This window comes from Cervus elaphus, chromosome 8 (assembly GCF_910594005.1).
Source record: "Cervus elaphus chromosome 8, mCerEla1.1, whole genome shotgun sequence".
Classification (NCBI taxonomy): domain Eukaryota; kingdom Metazoa; phylum Chordata; class Mammalia; order Artiodactyla; family Cervidae; genus Cervus; species Cervus elaphus.
Window position 1 is genome coordinate 4,657,593 of NC_057822.1, and position 17,785 is coordinate 4,675,377.

The following is a 17,785-nucleotide window of genomic DNA, read 5'->3' on the forward strand; positions in this document are numbered from 1 at the left end:
AGTAGAGATTGTTTGCTACATTGCACATTCACTGGCTTCCATTTCAATCAAGCAGCTCTGACTACCCCAAACACAACATGTGCCATTTCCTACCTGCTCTAAACGCATCCTCCCCCAACTGTCTTCTGTCATTCCTCCCAAAATGTCCTTCCCCTTCTGCCTACCCAAGTCCTGCTTCCTATTCCTCTAGTCCTCGCCCATCTTCAGGCCTCTGATCTCCTTATCTCCATTCAGAAAGCATCTTAAATTTATAACTGTTTGACTAAAGTATGTAAGAGGCAGAGAGCACACCTCAGGTTTGTTTTATATCTCCTTCACCAGTTAGCAAATACTATTATTTAATAAAACGTGCTCCTTGTTCACTTAATAAATAATTGCTGTGCCTACTAAGCTTCAGGGACTGTTAGCTAAATCCATGATACCAAAACAATGGCCAATACTTCCCTCCTCTGTTCTGCCTCTCACTCTTCTCTCAGGATTCCACTAGTTCTTTCCTTCTCCCTTCAGCACCCTAACCTTACCATTACCAGGCGCCCTCTTCCACTGAGTTGAGCCTTCTGCTGAATAGCAACTAAGCTACTCTCACAAACATGTTTCTGGAATACAAAAGAAAAATGACCTGCCTCTCCAAATACCGAGAAAAACTAGGAAGAGTGACCAGCAGTATGTTTGTGAAGGCTATTCTGCCACCTGCCAGTTGGCAGTTTCTCACAACTGTTCTTATCACTGACAGGCATTTTCATACACAGTACTATTATGAATAGACCAAAGCCTTAATTTCACTAAAAGCATGCTGAGACTTACTTTTTGCACCTAGACTCTGTGATGAATATATGGTTAACTGAAGAAAAGGGGTTGGTATTTTAAAAGTGCAATTATTTTATAAACTGCTATTATTATATAACTGCAACATTTAATGACTAAATTTCTATTTCGGTTAAGCTCCTTCAAGAAAAACAATTCACCAGACCTGGCATTCAAAATTTAACAACAATAGAAAACAAGGCAGGTAGTTTGTCCATGGGTTCTACAGGGATAACTAGAGTACATCTCTGACTTCAAAGCTCATCAAAAGAATTTACTCTTAGGCAAACTCAAAGAATGTGAAATACATATATCTTCTGACTAAATAAAATTATCAGATGTGAAGTAAAGACACTGGACCTGCAGTTCCCAATAGAACCTAAACATAAAAAGTCCTTCAAATTCACATCTCTGGGAGCAAAACAAGAACAAAACAAAAAGCTGTACACATTTCCTTCTTTTAGCTACTATGCTAATAGAAGGAATACTTTTAAAATCTGACCAAGTTTTAATATAAATTAAAAACATGACTGCTGGGGAATTCAGATGCTCATCAAGCTCAAAAATGAAACGAAATAATTACACATGATACACTGTGATAACCTAAAGCCATACTGAAAATTGGTAAAAAATAATGAATAATGAAAAACTAGAACAACAAAAAAACTGTGCTTTAATTCCCAAATTGTTTCACAGTAACAAAAGCTTCTGATACTGTGTTACAAGGTCAAATAAGTCAAGTCCTTTCCCTGGACAGAAACCACTAATGCTGTTTGTTGCCTTATAAAGGCCATCATAAAGTTCAGAAAGCATTTACTCTTTCATTATCTCAATCAGTATCAAAACCCTTTGAAAAGGAGAGAGGTACAATTTTCCTCACTTTACAGATGAGAAAACTGGAACTCAAGGAGATTATGGGGTGCACCATGACAACATGGCTACCTTCATGTAAGAAAAGAGATAAAAGAAAATACACAGGTATCTACTCATTTGTGTAAAAGAAACACAGAAAAGATAAACCAGAAATTAAGAAATAGGTTACCTCCAAGTATAGGTGGAAAAGAAGGGGGAAATAGGACTTTCTTGATGGTCCAATGGTTAAGATACCTCCTGCTAAACAGGGGACACGGGTTTGATCCCTAGTTCAGGAAAAGATTCCACATGCCGTGGCACAACTACGCCCACGTGCCACAGCCACTCACGCTCTGGGTCCCTGAGACACAACAGCTGAAGCCTTCGAGCCCGAGGCCTGTGCGCGGCAGCAAGAGAAGCCACTGCAGTGAGCAGCCCCCACCACAGCTGGGGAGCAGCCCTCCATCGCCGCAACTAGGGAGGGCCCAACGAGCCCACGAAGACCCAGGACAGTCAAAAATAAATTAAAAAGAAAAGAGAGGCAGAAGATTAATCTTAAAACAAGAAGACAAAGAAGAAGGGGAAACAGACACTGGGGAGCGTAAACAGGAGGAGCGCTCCTTCTCTGAGTGCTCCTTTTTTTTTTTTTAAGTATAATTCTGACTCTTGGAACCAGAGTAATGTTTCACATACTCAAAACAAACAATCAAAACCAAAAGCAGAAGAAAAGCGTTAGAAATTCTCAAACTCTTTTGTACTCTTTGTGTAAATGAAGTGAGAAGATTACAGATATGCAGAGTCAGGCTCCTCATTACTAGAGACATTTAATAAACAAGGAGAAGTGGAATGCTAAAACAAACTGGGTGGCACTGCAGTGGGACTCATATGTATATATAAATACAGAAACACAGATAATGTGTATATAAGTGGGTTAGTATAATACATATATTCCCTAATTTTGCCTGCTGAAAGGGCCTAGAAGCAAGGACATTCTAGTGACACTGAACACAGCTAGGCCTAGAGCTTGGTCACCAACACCGTTCTCCAATAAGAAGGCTCAGGATTTCTTGGAGAAGTGGCTGACTGCAGCACTGAGGCAGGGAAAATACAATATTAACCTGAAACATCGTGTGGTGCCAGAAAGTAAAGAAATGCTTTCAAAAGCAGCAGGGGTGGGGTGGCTGGGGTGGGGGGTGAACTCCCTGGCAGTCCAGTGGGTAGGACTCTGTACTTCACTGGTAGGGGCCTGGGATCAATTTCCTGGTGGAGAACCAAGATACCACAAGACGCAAGGCACAGCCAAAAAGAAAAAAGGTTGCTAGCTGGGTGGAAAAACACAGGCACCAATCTGAAAGAACTCCTAATGGCCAAAGTTGGAATAATCTGAGCACAAAACATATAATGATAATACATATCCATGACTCAGTGATGATATAAATATATAATAGAATATATAATAATAAATGGAGGAGAGCTCTTCCTCACAGCAGAATTACAGTTAATACATGTGGAAGGAAAGAGAACTAGAAAGTCCCAACTAAGCATCCACAAACTTAATAAATGTTGCATGTAATATCCACCAGTTACTAAGATTAGTGTGCCAAAGTCTGAGGAGAACCAGTATTTGCTAAGTCTTCCACAAGACACTTACTAGAAGGGTGAGACTGCAACTCCACAGTAGGAAGATCAATCTAACCAAGTAACCACTTCATATTGACCATTCCATACTGACAAGGTGAACGTCTTCATATGATACACTAGGAAAGTGTGCATTTTGGTATCCTTATCAAAATTCATAACCTCAGTCTGATCACGAGGAGACATCAAATAAACCCAAACTGAGTGACATTCTACAAAACATCTGATCGATAACCTTCAAAGGCATCAGTCATGAAAGAGAAGAAAGACAGAGAAACAATTACAGACTAGAGGAGACTAAGCAAAAATAGTAACTAAATGCAGTGTGGGATCCTGGAACAGAAAAAGGATAGTGGAAAAACTGGTAAAAATTCTATTAAGGTCTGTAGCTTAGCTGAAAATACTGTATCAAAGTTAACTTCCTATTCTTGATCACTGTACCTGGCTAGGGAAGATGCTGACTGTAGGGGAAGGAGGTGAGAGACATAAGGCGACACATCCTACTACTTTGGCAGCTTTTCTCCAAGTCTAAATTTACTTCAAGTAAAGTCGTTCTTTTTATTTAGTGAACTGACAATTGCTTTGTTCCTACTTAGTTCACATGCTAGTGTCAAAGACCTCTATAATAACCATAACATCAAATACAAATTACTGGACCAATCGATTTAAAAGATTTTGCTGCCTCACAAAGCATTTTAGCAACATACTTAGAAATAACATAAACACTCTTAATTTTCTAAGCTAGATAATCGTTACTGGGTAAGTGAGTGAGTTAAAGTCGCTTAGTCGTGTCCGACTCTTTGCGACCCCATGGACTCTTACAGTCCATGGAATTCTCCAGGCCAGAATACTAGAGAGGGTAGCCTTTCCCTTCTCCAGGGGATCTTCCCAATCAAACCCAGGTCTCCCGCATTATAGGCTGATTCTTTAACAGCTGAGCCATAAGGGAAGCCCGATACTGGGTAGGATGACCATATAATTTACCATGCAAAGCAGGACCATCACAGGAGAAAAAGGACCTTTGGTTACCCTGCTAGTAGGTCAAAGTGTGCATGTTATTAAAGCTATCAAGTCAGTTTGAGCTGGCATAAACCAGATGCTTAAGTCACCCTCATCTCCCCTAGCCTCTGAACAAATACCCCTGAGGGAGGGGCCAGGAAGTTAGATCAGGAGACCCCCAAAGGAGGCTTATGTAATGTGAAAATAAGCTACTGCATATTTACATGCTTAGATTTTTTTAATGATTTTTTAAAGAAGGTCAAGAATGAAATCACCAACTTTCCAGAACAGCATTCAGCTCTCACTGCCTTGCCTAAAACGTACCACATTCAAGTACACTCACCCAGTCACAGCATAAAGGGTAACAAGCTAAGGTCAAGTACTCTGCTGTCTGCTTTTCAAACAGCAGTTACCTCAGAAAGTTGGACTAGCTCCAAATTCTATTAGTTCCGCAAAAGATCAACAACATAATATCAAAAGTTATCAGCTGAATATGACATATTAGCCTCAAAGACTCAACAGTATTAACCAGGTATTGATATCCTCAAAATTCCACATAGGGTAATTAAGACCTACTTCCTTTGCATATTTAGTAAGAGCTAAGTGAAAGTGAAAGTCACTCAGTTGTGCCCAACTCTTTGTGACCCCATGGACTATACAGTCCATGGAATTCTCCAGGCCAGAATACTAGTGGGTAGCCTTTCCCTTCTCCAGTGGATCTTCCCAACCCAGGGATTGAACCCAGGTCTCCCACATTGCAGGCAGATTCTTTACCAGCTGAGCCACAAGGGAAGTAAACACAATCTTTAAAAACCAACACCCCATCCCCACACTGTAATATTTCAGGTCACTGAGGAAACTGCGTGTGAAAAATCTCCATCCAAAGCAAACAGACCCTGGCTGTCATCAGACCTGGAGGTTACAGAGTTTCCTCTTTAACGGGGTCTTTTCCTAAAACAGTTAAAAAAACAAAAATCCTACCAGACAAAGGATAGCGGTTATTTCTCTATTTTGTTTCTTTATAATAATATATACGTTAGGACAGCCTGAGGGTATAAATAAATAAATAAATAATCAAATTTAACTTGAAAATTACATACACACATTAGGTAGAACTAACATTCTATGTGAAATACAACAAACCAAGAATTTTTAACTTACAATTTCAATTCTTGACAAGACAGCAAAGTAGTCAAATGGCCATACTTTATTTCTTACAAAATTATCACTGCCTAATAGGAATTTATCTTAATAACAGAAGGAGGCAAAATCCCCTTTTGAATAGTTTCAGGCATTATACAAAAGGTAGAAATGGTCGAAGTCTGTTTATTCAATAAGTCATAAAAAAATGAGCACATCTCACTAAATCGCAAACATTTAATGGATTATTTTTACATGTAGTTCTGTGATGCCATTCCTTCTCTCCTAATCTTTCCTGTTCCTTATTTCAACTTGCACACCTCAACCAAATAAATCTTCAAAACTACTGTTTCATCATCAGTGTTCAATAAATAAAAAAGAAATGCAGCGGGTTTTTGACAGGGTGCCAAGACAATTCAATGAGGATAAAATAATCTTTTAAACAAACAGTATTGAAACAACTGGATATACAAATGCAGAATAAACGTAAACCCTTACTTAACATCATACATACAAATTCAGAATGGATCAGAGACCTAAGTACAAAAACTAAAATTATAAACTTAGAAGGAAACAAAGATGTAAATCTTCATGACCCTGAATTAGGCAAAACCTTCTTAGACACAATACAAAAGCACAAGTGACAAAAGAGAAACAGATAAATGGACTTTATCAAAATTAAAAACTTTGGGGCTTCAAAGGACACGATCAAGAAAGTAAAAAATGAAAAAAGGTGACCAACCCACTCAATGAGGGAAAAAAACTGTAAATGTTATATCTGAAAAGGGACTTGTATCCAGACTATATAAAGAACTCTTACAACTCAATCATAAAAAGACAACTAAGTTAAAAACTGGGCAAAGGATTTGAACAGACATTTCTCCAAAGACAAACGTTCAATAAGCCCACAAATAATATGCACATCATCATTAGTCATCAAGGAAAAGCAAATCAAAACCACAATGAGATACTACTTTATACCCACTACAACAACCTATAATCCAAAAGACATACAATGAAAAGTATTGGAATCTTCATATTTTGCTGGTAGGAATGTAAAATGGTAGTAGAAAACAGTTTGGCAGTTCCTCAAAATGTTAAACATGGAGCTACCTCATAAAACCCAACAACTGTAGTCTTAGGTATCTACTCAAGAAAAATCAAAACATGCATCCACACAAAAACACTCATAATCATATATAACAGTAAATGTTTTAACCACCCAAACGTCCACCAACGGATGAAGAAAACACGACAGCTGGAATATTCTCCAACAATTAAAAACAAGGTTCTCAAACATGCTTGAACATAGCTGAACCATGAAAAACTTGTGCAGAGAGAAATCACTCACAAAAGGCCACTCATTACATTATTCCATTATACAAAATGTCCAGAAAATAGGCAAATCTCTGTAGGCTAATAGTACTTGCCTATGGTTGGGGGGGCAGGGGGGGTACTGGTAGTTCTAATGAATTCTTTGGAAAGTAATGAAAATATTCTAAAATTTGTTGCAGTGATGGTTGTAGAATGATGTTAATAAATTAAAAACCACTGAATTGTCCACTCTAAATGGGTGGCTTGTATGGTATATGCAAATTATCTCTCAACAAAACTGTGCCCCCTCCACCACCAAAAAAAGCAATGCTTTATACAAACAAAATCTAACCTTTTCTTTTATTCATTCAAAGTCCTCTAGAATCTGGACCCATTATCTCAAGGATTGTATCACAAGAATCCTCCACTCCAAGCATACTGATCAAGACCCTAACAATCCCGCATGTAATTGCTAAGTCATGTCTGACTCTTTTGCGACCTCACAGACTGTAGCCCACCAGCCTCCTCTTCCCACGGAAGAACACGGGCGTGGGTTGCCATTCCCTTCTCCAGGGGATCTTCCTGACTCAGGGATCAAACCCATATCTCCTGCACTGGCAGGCGGATTCTTTACCACTTGAGCCACCAGGGAAGCAACAATCCAGCATACACCATGCTTATTTCAAGCCCAAATCTTTGTTCATGCTGATGATCCACTCACCACAATCCTTTCCTCTCTGCCCAATGAAACCCTGACTGTAAACTTAAACACTTTTTAATTTTTTAAAAATTCATCTTACAGTTCAAATTCTATGTCTTCTATGCTATTTTCTAGGGCCAAGAAAGAGTTGGGGGTCATCTCACTCACTCTTTCTTTCTTAATATTCCTCCATTTTATCTACAAGTTTCAGTCCTTTCCATTCTCAATTTAACAAATATTGTACTGGCTCAAAACTGACTGTACTTATTTCTACTGTGATGGAGTATTGTTCCCACGTTGTCATTCCAAAATTCTGGTTGTTCCAATGCTTCAATCTTATTTCCTGAGCCCTGCATGAGACCTCATATGGTCTTATCCTCCCTCCAATCACTCCATATAAATATCAACATTTTCTGAAAATCGGATATACATGTACTGCTACTGCCACTAGTAAGTCGCTTCAGTCGTGTCCGACTCTGTGCGACCCCACAGATAGCAGCCCACCAGGCTCCCCCGTCCCTCGGATTCTCCAGGCAAGAATACTGGAGTGGGGTGCCATTGCCTTCTCCAATGCATAAAAGTGAAAAATGAAAGTGAAGTCGCTCAGTCATGTCTGACTCTTAGCGACCCCATGGACTGCAGCCTACCAGGCTCCTCCGTCCATGGGATTTTCCAGGCAAGAGTACTGGAGTGGGGTGCCATTGCCTTCTCCGATATACATGTACACATGTATACAATTCCTAACTAGAAAATAACACCCTGTTCACATCTTTTTAAAGTATGTTTAAATGTATGGATGAAGATGGAGTCAAAGGAATAATTTTTTAAATGCAAATAACTGTAGGGGGGGAAGCCTGTGAAGTTATGTTGCTTAGTCGCTAAGTCGTGTCAGAGTCTTTGTGACCCCAGGGACTATAGCCCATCAGGCTCCTCTGTCCATGGGATTTCCCAGACAAGAATACTGGAGTGGGCTGCTATTTTCTCCTCCAGGGGATCTTCTCGACCCAGGGATCAAACCCATGTCTCCTGCATTGGCAGGAGGATTCTTTACCTCTGAGCCACCAGAGAAGCCCCTATGAAGCTGTATCAATACACTTAATGTTATAAATAACACAAAATATTATAGGCACAGTAACTCAAAAATGTCTGGCTTACTGATACAGGTTTCAGCCCTCCTCTTCCTAATGGGCAGTCATAACTTCTGAGCTACAAGCCAAAGGTAAAAGAATATTCTCAAGAAAACCTTTCCAAAGCAACAAAAATAGTTCATTCCAAATTGATGAAGAATAAAACTATTCAAAAACTAGTTTCTGTTGGCAGATAGTTAAGCAACAAAATAAGCAAGATACAAAACTGTATGTAATTTGACCTTAAGTTATGTTACAAAAAAGGGCAGATTTTAAGTCCATTAAAATTAAAGTCCATAGAAAAAAGGACAAAAAATATACCAAAATGTTAAACAGTGGGCATCTCTATATACTAAGATTATGGTTGACTTCCTTTTTTACTTTTCTATATTTTTTAAACCTTGCTGAATTGATGTATTATTATTAAAAGTATAAAACAAAAATTTTAACAGTAACATTTGACTGTTTTTTTCTCCTTGGCCTTTATATAAACTAATTCTCAGTATCTATACTTCAAATGCAATCAAGCCACTTTAGAAGGCTTTGCAAACTGGGTCAGTGCTTATGCCATCTCAAAGGAAATTATGGAACTATTTTCAATTCCATTACACATCAGTGCAAACAATTTTAGGGCAGCTTTGAGTACCAGAATTGTTGTGATGTCACCTATATTATCTCAAAACTTACCTTAAACTGATTCTTAGACTCTTAAGTTAACATTTCATTCAACAAACATTTATAGACTTCCAACTACCTGCCAAGCACTGTTATAGGTGCTGGCAACTCAACAGAGTGAACAAAAAACAAAAATCTCTGCCTTTAAGGAGTTTACATTCTCTGTAGATAAAATTTAATGTCTCAGAAGAGTCAGGGAACACCCACACAGGGCTCAAAAAAATATGAAACAACTACTAGTTAATAAAGATCATAAAAACTGATAAGTTTCAAATGTACTTTACATAGCTCAAACCATCTCAAATTTCAGCTAAGGGTATAGGAAAGTGAAAAATTCCTTCTGACTGGCAGCAAGCCAAAGAACTAGGAACCAACTGAGAATTCAGAAGTATCTCAGGATCCTGCAATATTTCATCCATGTAAATTCCAGCTGCAGTTTATTCACTGCCTGAAGTCAGGCGCCTGCCTAATAATCAGGAAGTACTTCATTTCCTATTATATTAACTCAAAGCATCATTCCTAAAGTAAAAATAGAGACTGTTCCTCACCACAGGCGTTTGTTTCAGAACATACTTTCTCCCTCATACCTCATAATGAACTAGCTGGGTCATCCCCCAGAGCAAGCCACCATCCGACATGGCAACCTTATTTATAGCCTCGAGTCATCCCACCACAGACAATAAAGTCTTCACTACTAAAGTCACAGAAGTATTTCAATCTGTTTGACTAAATCTAACATTAACAAGACAAAAACCAGAGGCTTCTTATATGAGCAAGCTGCCTTCCCTGTGGTCCATGTTAGAATGCCTCTAGTATCAGTTAAGTCACCACAGAAACGTGTCACCAACCATCAAACAGACTAAGAAACCGTTAATAGGTCTCTATAAATCCTTCCCATCTACTTGCAAGAACAAAACAAATCCTCAAACCATAATCTTCAGAATTAAAAGCCACTACAATTCAAGAGGATCACTTAGTAAACTAGTCTAACCTCTTCATTTTAGAGGAAGGGAAACTGATGCCCAAAGCAGTTACATGACCAGTCCAAGATAGCACATTAAAATGGAAAAGCCAAACTCAAATCCAGATTTTTTTTTTTAAACTCCCTATCAGCTGACCGTCTCAATACACCAAACGAAATCTACTTATATTTTGAGGTCAGCAGGTACTGCTTCCAAGCCATTCTAGTATCAGAAGGGCAGGGGATATTATAGGATGACTGGGAAGGAGACTAGGAAAGAACCAACCACAGAAATCAGGATCCGATATATTAACATCAATGTATCTTCTCACATTCTCATATTATGATGTTTAAGATATTTTCAATCTATAGTAACTGTGTTTTGATTGCCATGTTCTCTGGTATGTCTTTCTAGCTTCTCTGCCACTGCTAAAAACCTGAAACATGCCTGAAATCCATTTAGTACTAACATTCTATGTAGCAGCAACAGCAAAGAACTGGGAAAAGTTAGCTGGCAGAGGAGAAAGCTCTCTAAACCTTGGGTAATGCTTACTCATCCTTCTAATTTAGCTCAGGATTTCTTGTAGGAAGCCCTAATTCCTCCTTGCCCCCAGGCTAGGCTCTTAGAGCAGAGTAATTGTACTTGCCTCATGGTATTCTGTTGGTTCACCTGTCTGGACCAAGTTCTTTGAGGGCAAAGACATTCAACCCGAGACCTACATTGAGTGTGACACACAGTAGGTGCTGGATGAACGAGCAATTTTTAAACTTGCCACTTAAGGCACCAATATAAACAGCTAAAAGGTGGCAACCCTATTCTGATTTAAAACACGGTTTTCAATAACATTTTTTAGCAGGTCTTTTTGTAAAAATCTTATCAGAAACCCCAGTGTGGAAAAGCAACTTATTGGTCCTCAGGTAATTTAAGTTCTCCGAGTTTGACGGAAAATACCAGTGAGCCTAGTACAGGGCATAGCAGCAGCAGAGGCAAGAGCTGATGCGAATCAGGCATCTAACTTTGTTCCTTCTTCATCTCCATCTTGCGTCACTCTCCCACTCTCCCTCCCAAGAGGAGGGAGATCTGGGTCTCAAAGCACAGAACCATCTTTGTTGATGGTGGGGCTTAGGAGTAAATAGACTACTGGCCATTGCATAAGCTACACAGTTCTAGTTGCTAGTTATACAGGTATTTTGAGAGATGCCTTGCTAACATCTGAACAAGCAGAAACATGCACTGAATCAAATGTGGCAGGCCTATTCCTATGCTTCAAGGCTCAAGGAGGTAAAGATAACCTCCTTGTCTAGCTGTATGTAGCCATGAGCTGATTAACACATGGTACACCATCACTGCACTTTCGATTACTCCACAGAGATCCTTCACGTTATAGACTTCCTCCAGCTGTAAAATACGGGAGGGCATCCTTGCTTCCATCACTCCCACACGCACACTTGGTAAGAAGTAGCCCAGCAGACAGAAAGGACATCCATAAGCCTTAGGACCACAGTCTGAACCACAGTTCACTACCTACCAGACAGATGACCTTGAGAACGTTACTTACATTCTCTGAACTTCAGTTTCCTCATCAGTAAAACAGAGAACATTAGAGTTCTTGTGCAAATTACATAAAATCATATACGTACAGCTCCTAGAACAGGAGGCACTCAATAAACAAACACTGTCGTTATCACTCAGATTCAGCTTTGATAGAGGCAAAAAGGAAGAAAGCAAACGTTACTGGTTTCAGCCTATAAAACTGAAAATCAACACAGAATGCAAAAAAAGGGGAAACTATAGTGCCGAAAATAAAGAGAATATTTGCTTTTAATGTATGTCGTATCTAAGACAAAAGAGCTGAGGACACAAGTCATTTGGGGATCACCACAGGCCTTTACCAAATTAAGTTTCTTTAAAGTACTTACTGCTCTGATTTTCTTAACCAAACCAACTCCCCCTGAACAGTAACTAGACTCCCCAGAAGTGTCAGCAGCCCTGAGAGAAATTACATCCTGAAGCCTTTCCATATAAATAGAACATTGAGTATTCATAACAGACTGCAAAATTGTTCTGTTTAAGTCAGAACTACTTGGGCACTTGAATTCAAACTCATTTATCTTCAATTATCTCAAGGGTGAGCAATTTCCATCTAAAGAACTAGGCTTTTAATGAGGACCCAAGAACTCCCTGAAAAATGTTAGCAAGATTTTCTATGCATGTACAATTTTCTCTGGAGAGGGACTACAAGGTTTTATCAAAATGTCAAAGTTGTTTGTTACCTAGAAAAGGTTAAGAATCAGCATGGAAGTTCTCACTATAGCCTCCTGGAACCTCACACTGGGAAGGTGAGGTGAGCAAATCTCAAGAAAAGGATCCCAACTGCCAATTTCATCAACTATTCACACTGGATTATGTTACAGAAACTCTAAGCATATTTCTCCCTTGCCATTAGCACTTTTTCTATCAGGGTTTATCTTCTTTCATCCTTACCGTCCCCACCCACCCTCCACCACGGCCCATCCATCCCTGGACAGGTCCCATCCCATGCCTCTTGGCAGTCAGGGACCTCTACCTGACAGGGCCTTAGGAGTTTAAATTCCAATTGATTAGCATTTCTGATTTGCCAGTTGAACACTACGTACAAACAAAGCACAGACATCTTGTTACATGAGTCTCCTCATATTTTTACAGATTTAAAATGCTATCTAAACTTATTAATTCAATTCAAACACAACTGAACCAGTACATTCTGAAAAACTGGAGTTAATCAAGCCATAGAAAGGGCAACTCCAACTTTGCACTCCAGTCTCAATGCTTCTATGTGTATCAATTTATATGATAATCACTTTTATCAAACAAATACAAATCCCCACATTCCCTCAGTGTAGAAAAGCAAAATTACTCTATTTCAATCCATTTTTAACCAATTCCCCATTACCACGGATAACATTCCACCACTGGCATGTTATAATGAAATCTGTAATCTACACTTCATTTACTTACAAGCTTTCAGATTTAGCAATTGTAATCTTTCAATGTGTAAAGCAAATAAAAGATAACAGAACTGTGAAATACATCAAGAAGAAAACTTATTCTTACTTCACTGACATGAGGCAAAGTAAAAAAAGCCACATAAAACTAAGTAACCTATATTACTACTTTTAGATCTATCTCCTTTAACAACTGTTGCAGTATTACTAACTTATATTGCAACCAACTCACAGCTTTTAGAAGTCCTTCCTTTGTGAAATGCATTTGTAAAAGCACACTTGAAACACTTAAGTATCCAAATAATACCACTAAACTCACCAAGCACTGTCATACTCAGCACCTTGGTCCTTATCACTTTGTAGCCAAGAACACATAACTACAGGCCGCCTTTCATGTGTTTAATTTCCCAAACAGCTCCAAGATGGAGGTAAGAAATAATTTACTTGGTGGCACAGTATAGAAACTTAAGAGCGCTAACCAAATATGGACAATCAAGATAAAAAAAAAAAAACTGAAATTAAAAAGGAATTTAAACTCACAAAGCATTAAGTGAAGATACCTTTAAGAGATCCAATACTGGATTCTACCTTGAAGTAGGAGTATCAGTCTTCCCCCCCAAAGTAAAGCAACGAGGGACACTGATCAAAACTAACCAGGTTTTTAACAGGCAGCAAACACTAAGGAATCACTAACCAGTCTCATCGGTGAGCAATTCTTAATTGAACAGAATCACATTATGAAATCAGTACATACATCACACTGGAACGGAATTTATCTTACCCTGCGCCACAGTGCTTGGATTGAAAAAATGTGGACTAACAATATTCAAAGCACAGAGAAAATGGCACTTGACAGAAACCAAAACGATGACCTGAGATGACTCTAGAGGGGGAGATACCTTTCCCTTCTCAAAGTAATGGATACAGACAAGAATCAAACTACAGACTGTGAAATAATCTGCGGACCTCACAGCAGTTAGTTTCGCTTGCTCCAACACCCTACTCTCTAAAAGTCAAACACACGATGACACAAATACAAAAACACAACACATCTAAACATCCAATAATTATTTATTGATTTACGTAAATACAACGGATTGGGGGGAGGGGTGTATGATGAAATGTTACTCTCAGGTTGGTAATAATGCCTTTCTAATTCTCCGTGGAATTCATGAACTCAACGTTTTACCTTCAACCGCTGGTTTTTAACTAAAATACCTCGTCACCAAGTCTTTTCAATCAAATCTGTGCAAAAACTCTACAGTCGAGCAAATAACACGAGATTAGACACATTCAACACTAGACTTTCCAGCCAGGAGCCACGGTACCCTCCAGATATCAGGCCTAGGAAGAGTAAATTCAAGCCCTTTAAAAATATTCAGCATTTAACACCAGTCTTCCAAGAAGTGAGACTTTTGGGGGTGATGGGTAATGTCAGTTAACTTCCTCTTCCTTTAAAAAAGGTCAAAGACAGGGAAGCGTCCGGCGTAACATTTCCTCCTTAGATCGCGTTCCACCACAAACCACATCACAACTCTCCCAATCGCTAAAAAAAAAAAAAAAACACTAGCCAGAGGGAGTGCTTTCTGCAAAATTTCACCGTAGACTGAAAACCCGACTTACCTTTGGAACGAGCTGAGTTTAGTTTCACACGGGAAATTTACCAATCAAGTTTATTATGTATTAACCACGATAATCAAGGAAGCCCACCATGCCCCGCTGCAGCGGGAGCTGAAGGGAGATCAAGAGGAGGGTGTCGTCCTTACAACAATCAGAGAAAAAGCCTTCCCTGCGGGGCTGGTCACAGGCACCAGCAAATTCGGCCTAATAAAAGGGGGGGGGTGGGGGTCGGGTTTCGGGGGGAGGAAAGGCGAGAAGGGGGAAACGGTGTCTCCCACCCCGCCCCGGCTCCAAAAGGGAAGGGCTGCAGAAGCAAGGCCGATAGAGCTAGTCTGCACAGTAGTGCAGAGGGTCCGGGGGAGGGGGGAGTTCCCCATCCCCCGCAGTGCTGCTGCCAGGGCACCCCCAAAAGCTCCGGCGCCAGGCCGGGTGCGTGGGCTGGAGGAGAAGAGTCCCTGCCCCTGGCTGGGCAGCGGTTGCGGGCAGGAGAGTCCCCGGAGGGGCCACAGTCCCCGACACCCCCAACCCCGGTCCACGGCGAAGCGAGCCGAAGGGCTGGCAGGAAGGTGAAAAGGATACTGTTGGGGCGCCTGGGTCTGGAGGGCCCTGATGTTCGGGTGAGGAGGGGCCGCCGCTGCTGCCGCCGCCGCCGCCGCCGCTGCCGCCGCCGCCGCCGCCGCCGGGTGAGGAGGCGGTACCGCTGCCGCCGCCGCCGCCGCCGCCGCTCCGGTGCCGGGTCCGGTTCCTGCTGCAGCCGCTGAGCCTGATTTCAGAGCCGGTTTCTGCGGTAAACTCATGGCAAAGCGAAGCCACCAACCCCCCCAGAGCGGGACCGGGCGCGCCGGGGTGCAGGGGCCGGGGGCAGCGGAGGGGCGGGATGGGGGCAGACCCGGGGAGGCGGCGGGAGCAGGGGGCCGGGGGGAGGCTGGGAGGAGGAGGAGGAGGGGGCCCGGGCCGGTCACACACGCCCGCCGCCGCCGCCGCCGCCGCCGCCGCCGCCGGCAGCAGCAGCCGCCCCGCGGGCCAGCACCACCGGCTGCCGGTCTCCGTGACAACGCGACCCCAGGGGGGGGGCCGGACCCGGCGGGGGCAGGAGGCGGAGAGACCGGACCTTTCACGGCAATATCCTCATGGGCCGGCGGCGGGGGGTCTTTATCCCCCTCCCCGGGGGAAGCGGCGCCCTTCTCGGTAGCGGGGCTCAGGCGATGCCGGCGGATTTTCTTCCCTCTACGAGCAGAGCATCCAACATGGCGCTGCGGCCGCCTCCAGCAGTCCGGCAGGACGGCCGCTCGGAAAACTTCGGGCCTTTTCGGAGTGGCTCGGAAGGCCGAGGGTGGGAAGCCCCTTCGGCTCTTTCCGGAGACTGGGAGCGATCGGGATTCTTCGGAAACGCTCGGGGGCGTCTTCGGCCGCCGTTCGGGAGTTCTCTGGGGCGGACTCGCTTCCTCGGGGAAGATCGGCGAGGAGTCGGGGGAGGGGCGCGGGGGGCGGCTTCCCAGGCGCGCTGCTGCCGGGGGGTACCGGGCGGAGGGAGAGACCAAAGGCGAGGTCTGGTCTGTGAGACCCCTCCCCTGTCGCCCAGTCGCGAAGAACAATGGTAACGGCCGTGGAGCCCTGCGGTCCGCAGAGCCCTGTCCGCGGGGGGCGGGAGACGCTGAGGAGAGAGACCCAGGTCACGGCGGTAGGAAGCGCTTCACCACAGAGAAATCGCTCGAGAGGAACGCGCCGCGTGCCCCTATCTGCATCACACAGAGCTCTCGCCTGCCTGTAACGCAGTCACCGTCCATTGTGTCGACATTTCGCCCTCGCTCAGAGAAGCGAGTGGGATGAGGAGCCCCGGTCTCCAGAGCGCGCTGAGGCGAGGAGAGGAAAAGGGACCGGCCCAAGGTCACCCAGCAGAGAAAGGACAGAGCCAAACCAGGATCTGAAATCCACCTTCGTCTGAAGCAACCTGGCTGCCTCCCAAGTTGCCCGGGGACCTCACCCGACTGCCTTATCTAATCGGCAGCCCTAACTTAGGGATCTGTGTAAGGATTCTTCTCAGGCCTGCCTCAGGACCCGAGCGCCCTTTGACCGTCAGCCGGCGGTCGGCTCCCCAGTGCCCTATGACACTTGTTAAACTCCTTTTCTCCTGAGCATGACCAAGGAACACACCCCCACACACACCCTGCCCGCAAACCACCACCACCCCGCATTGGGGGTCTTGTCTAAGCACTGGAACATTGAGGGGAAAAGAACTGCAGAGATCAGGGAGCAAGCCAGGTAATAATGGTTCCCAGGCACCGAGCACTTACTGTCTCACACCGTCCAGTGAAATAGGGATAATCATTTCACAAAGGAAGAGACTGAGGCTCAGGGAGACTCAATGCTGCTGCTGCTGCTGCTAAGTCGCTTCAGTCGTGTCCGACTCTGTGCGACCCCATAGATGGCAGCCCACCAGGCTCCGTCGTCCCTGGGATCCTCCAGGCAAGAACACTGGAGAGGGCTGCCGTTTCCTTCTCCAATGCGTGAGAGTGAAGTCGCTCAGTCCTGTCCGACTCTTCGAGACCCCATGGACTGCAGCCCACCAGGCTCCTCTGCCCATGGGATTTTCCAGGCAAGAGTACTGGAGTGGGTTGCCATTGCCTTCTCCGGGGAGACTCAATACCACCACCCAAAAGAAGGAGCTGAGAAAAGCCAGGCTCAAAACTCACAAGAGGAGACTGCCCTGGTGGCTCAGAGGGAAAGAATCCGCCTGCCAATGCAGGAGACACCGGTTTAATCCCTGGTCCAGGAAGATCCCAGAGGTGGTGGAGCAACTAAGCCCATGTGCCACGACTATTGAGCCTGTGCTCTAGAGCCCAGGAGCTGCAACTCTTAAGCCCTTGTGCCACAACTACTGAAGCCGGAATGCTCTAGAGCAGGTTCTCCACAACAAGAGAAGCCACTGCAATGAGAAGCCCGTGCACATCAGCTAGAGAGTAGCCCAGC

General features: G+C 43.2%; 1 protein-coding gene across 19 annotated transcripts in view; it reads right to left on the bottom strand.

Annotated features, from left to right (window-relative positions):
- The window catches only part of EIF4G3 (eukaryotic translation initiation factor 4 gamma 3), a 342,348-nt gene extending 326,050 nt beyond the window's left edge, over positions 1 to 16,298 (bottom strand). For 16 of the 19 annotated variants that reach the window (XM_043909090.1, XM_043909086.1, XM_043909085.1 and 13 more), the window contains exon 1: positions 15,395 to 16,298. In XM_043909090.1, coding sequence (XP_043765025.1) covers positions 15,395 to 15,612 — 218 coding nt within the window. In that variant the 5' untranslated portion in view covers positions 15,613 to 16,298. The remainder of the gene's footprint in view (positions 1 to 15,394) is intronic. The other 3 variants (XM_043909093.1, XM_043909094.1, XM_043909092.1) reach the window with 1 other exon arrangement.
- Positions 16,299 to 17,785: the final 1,487 nt, after the last annotated feature.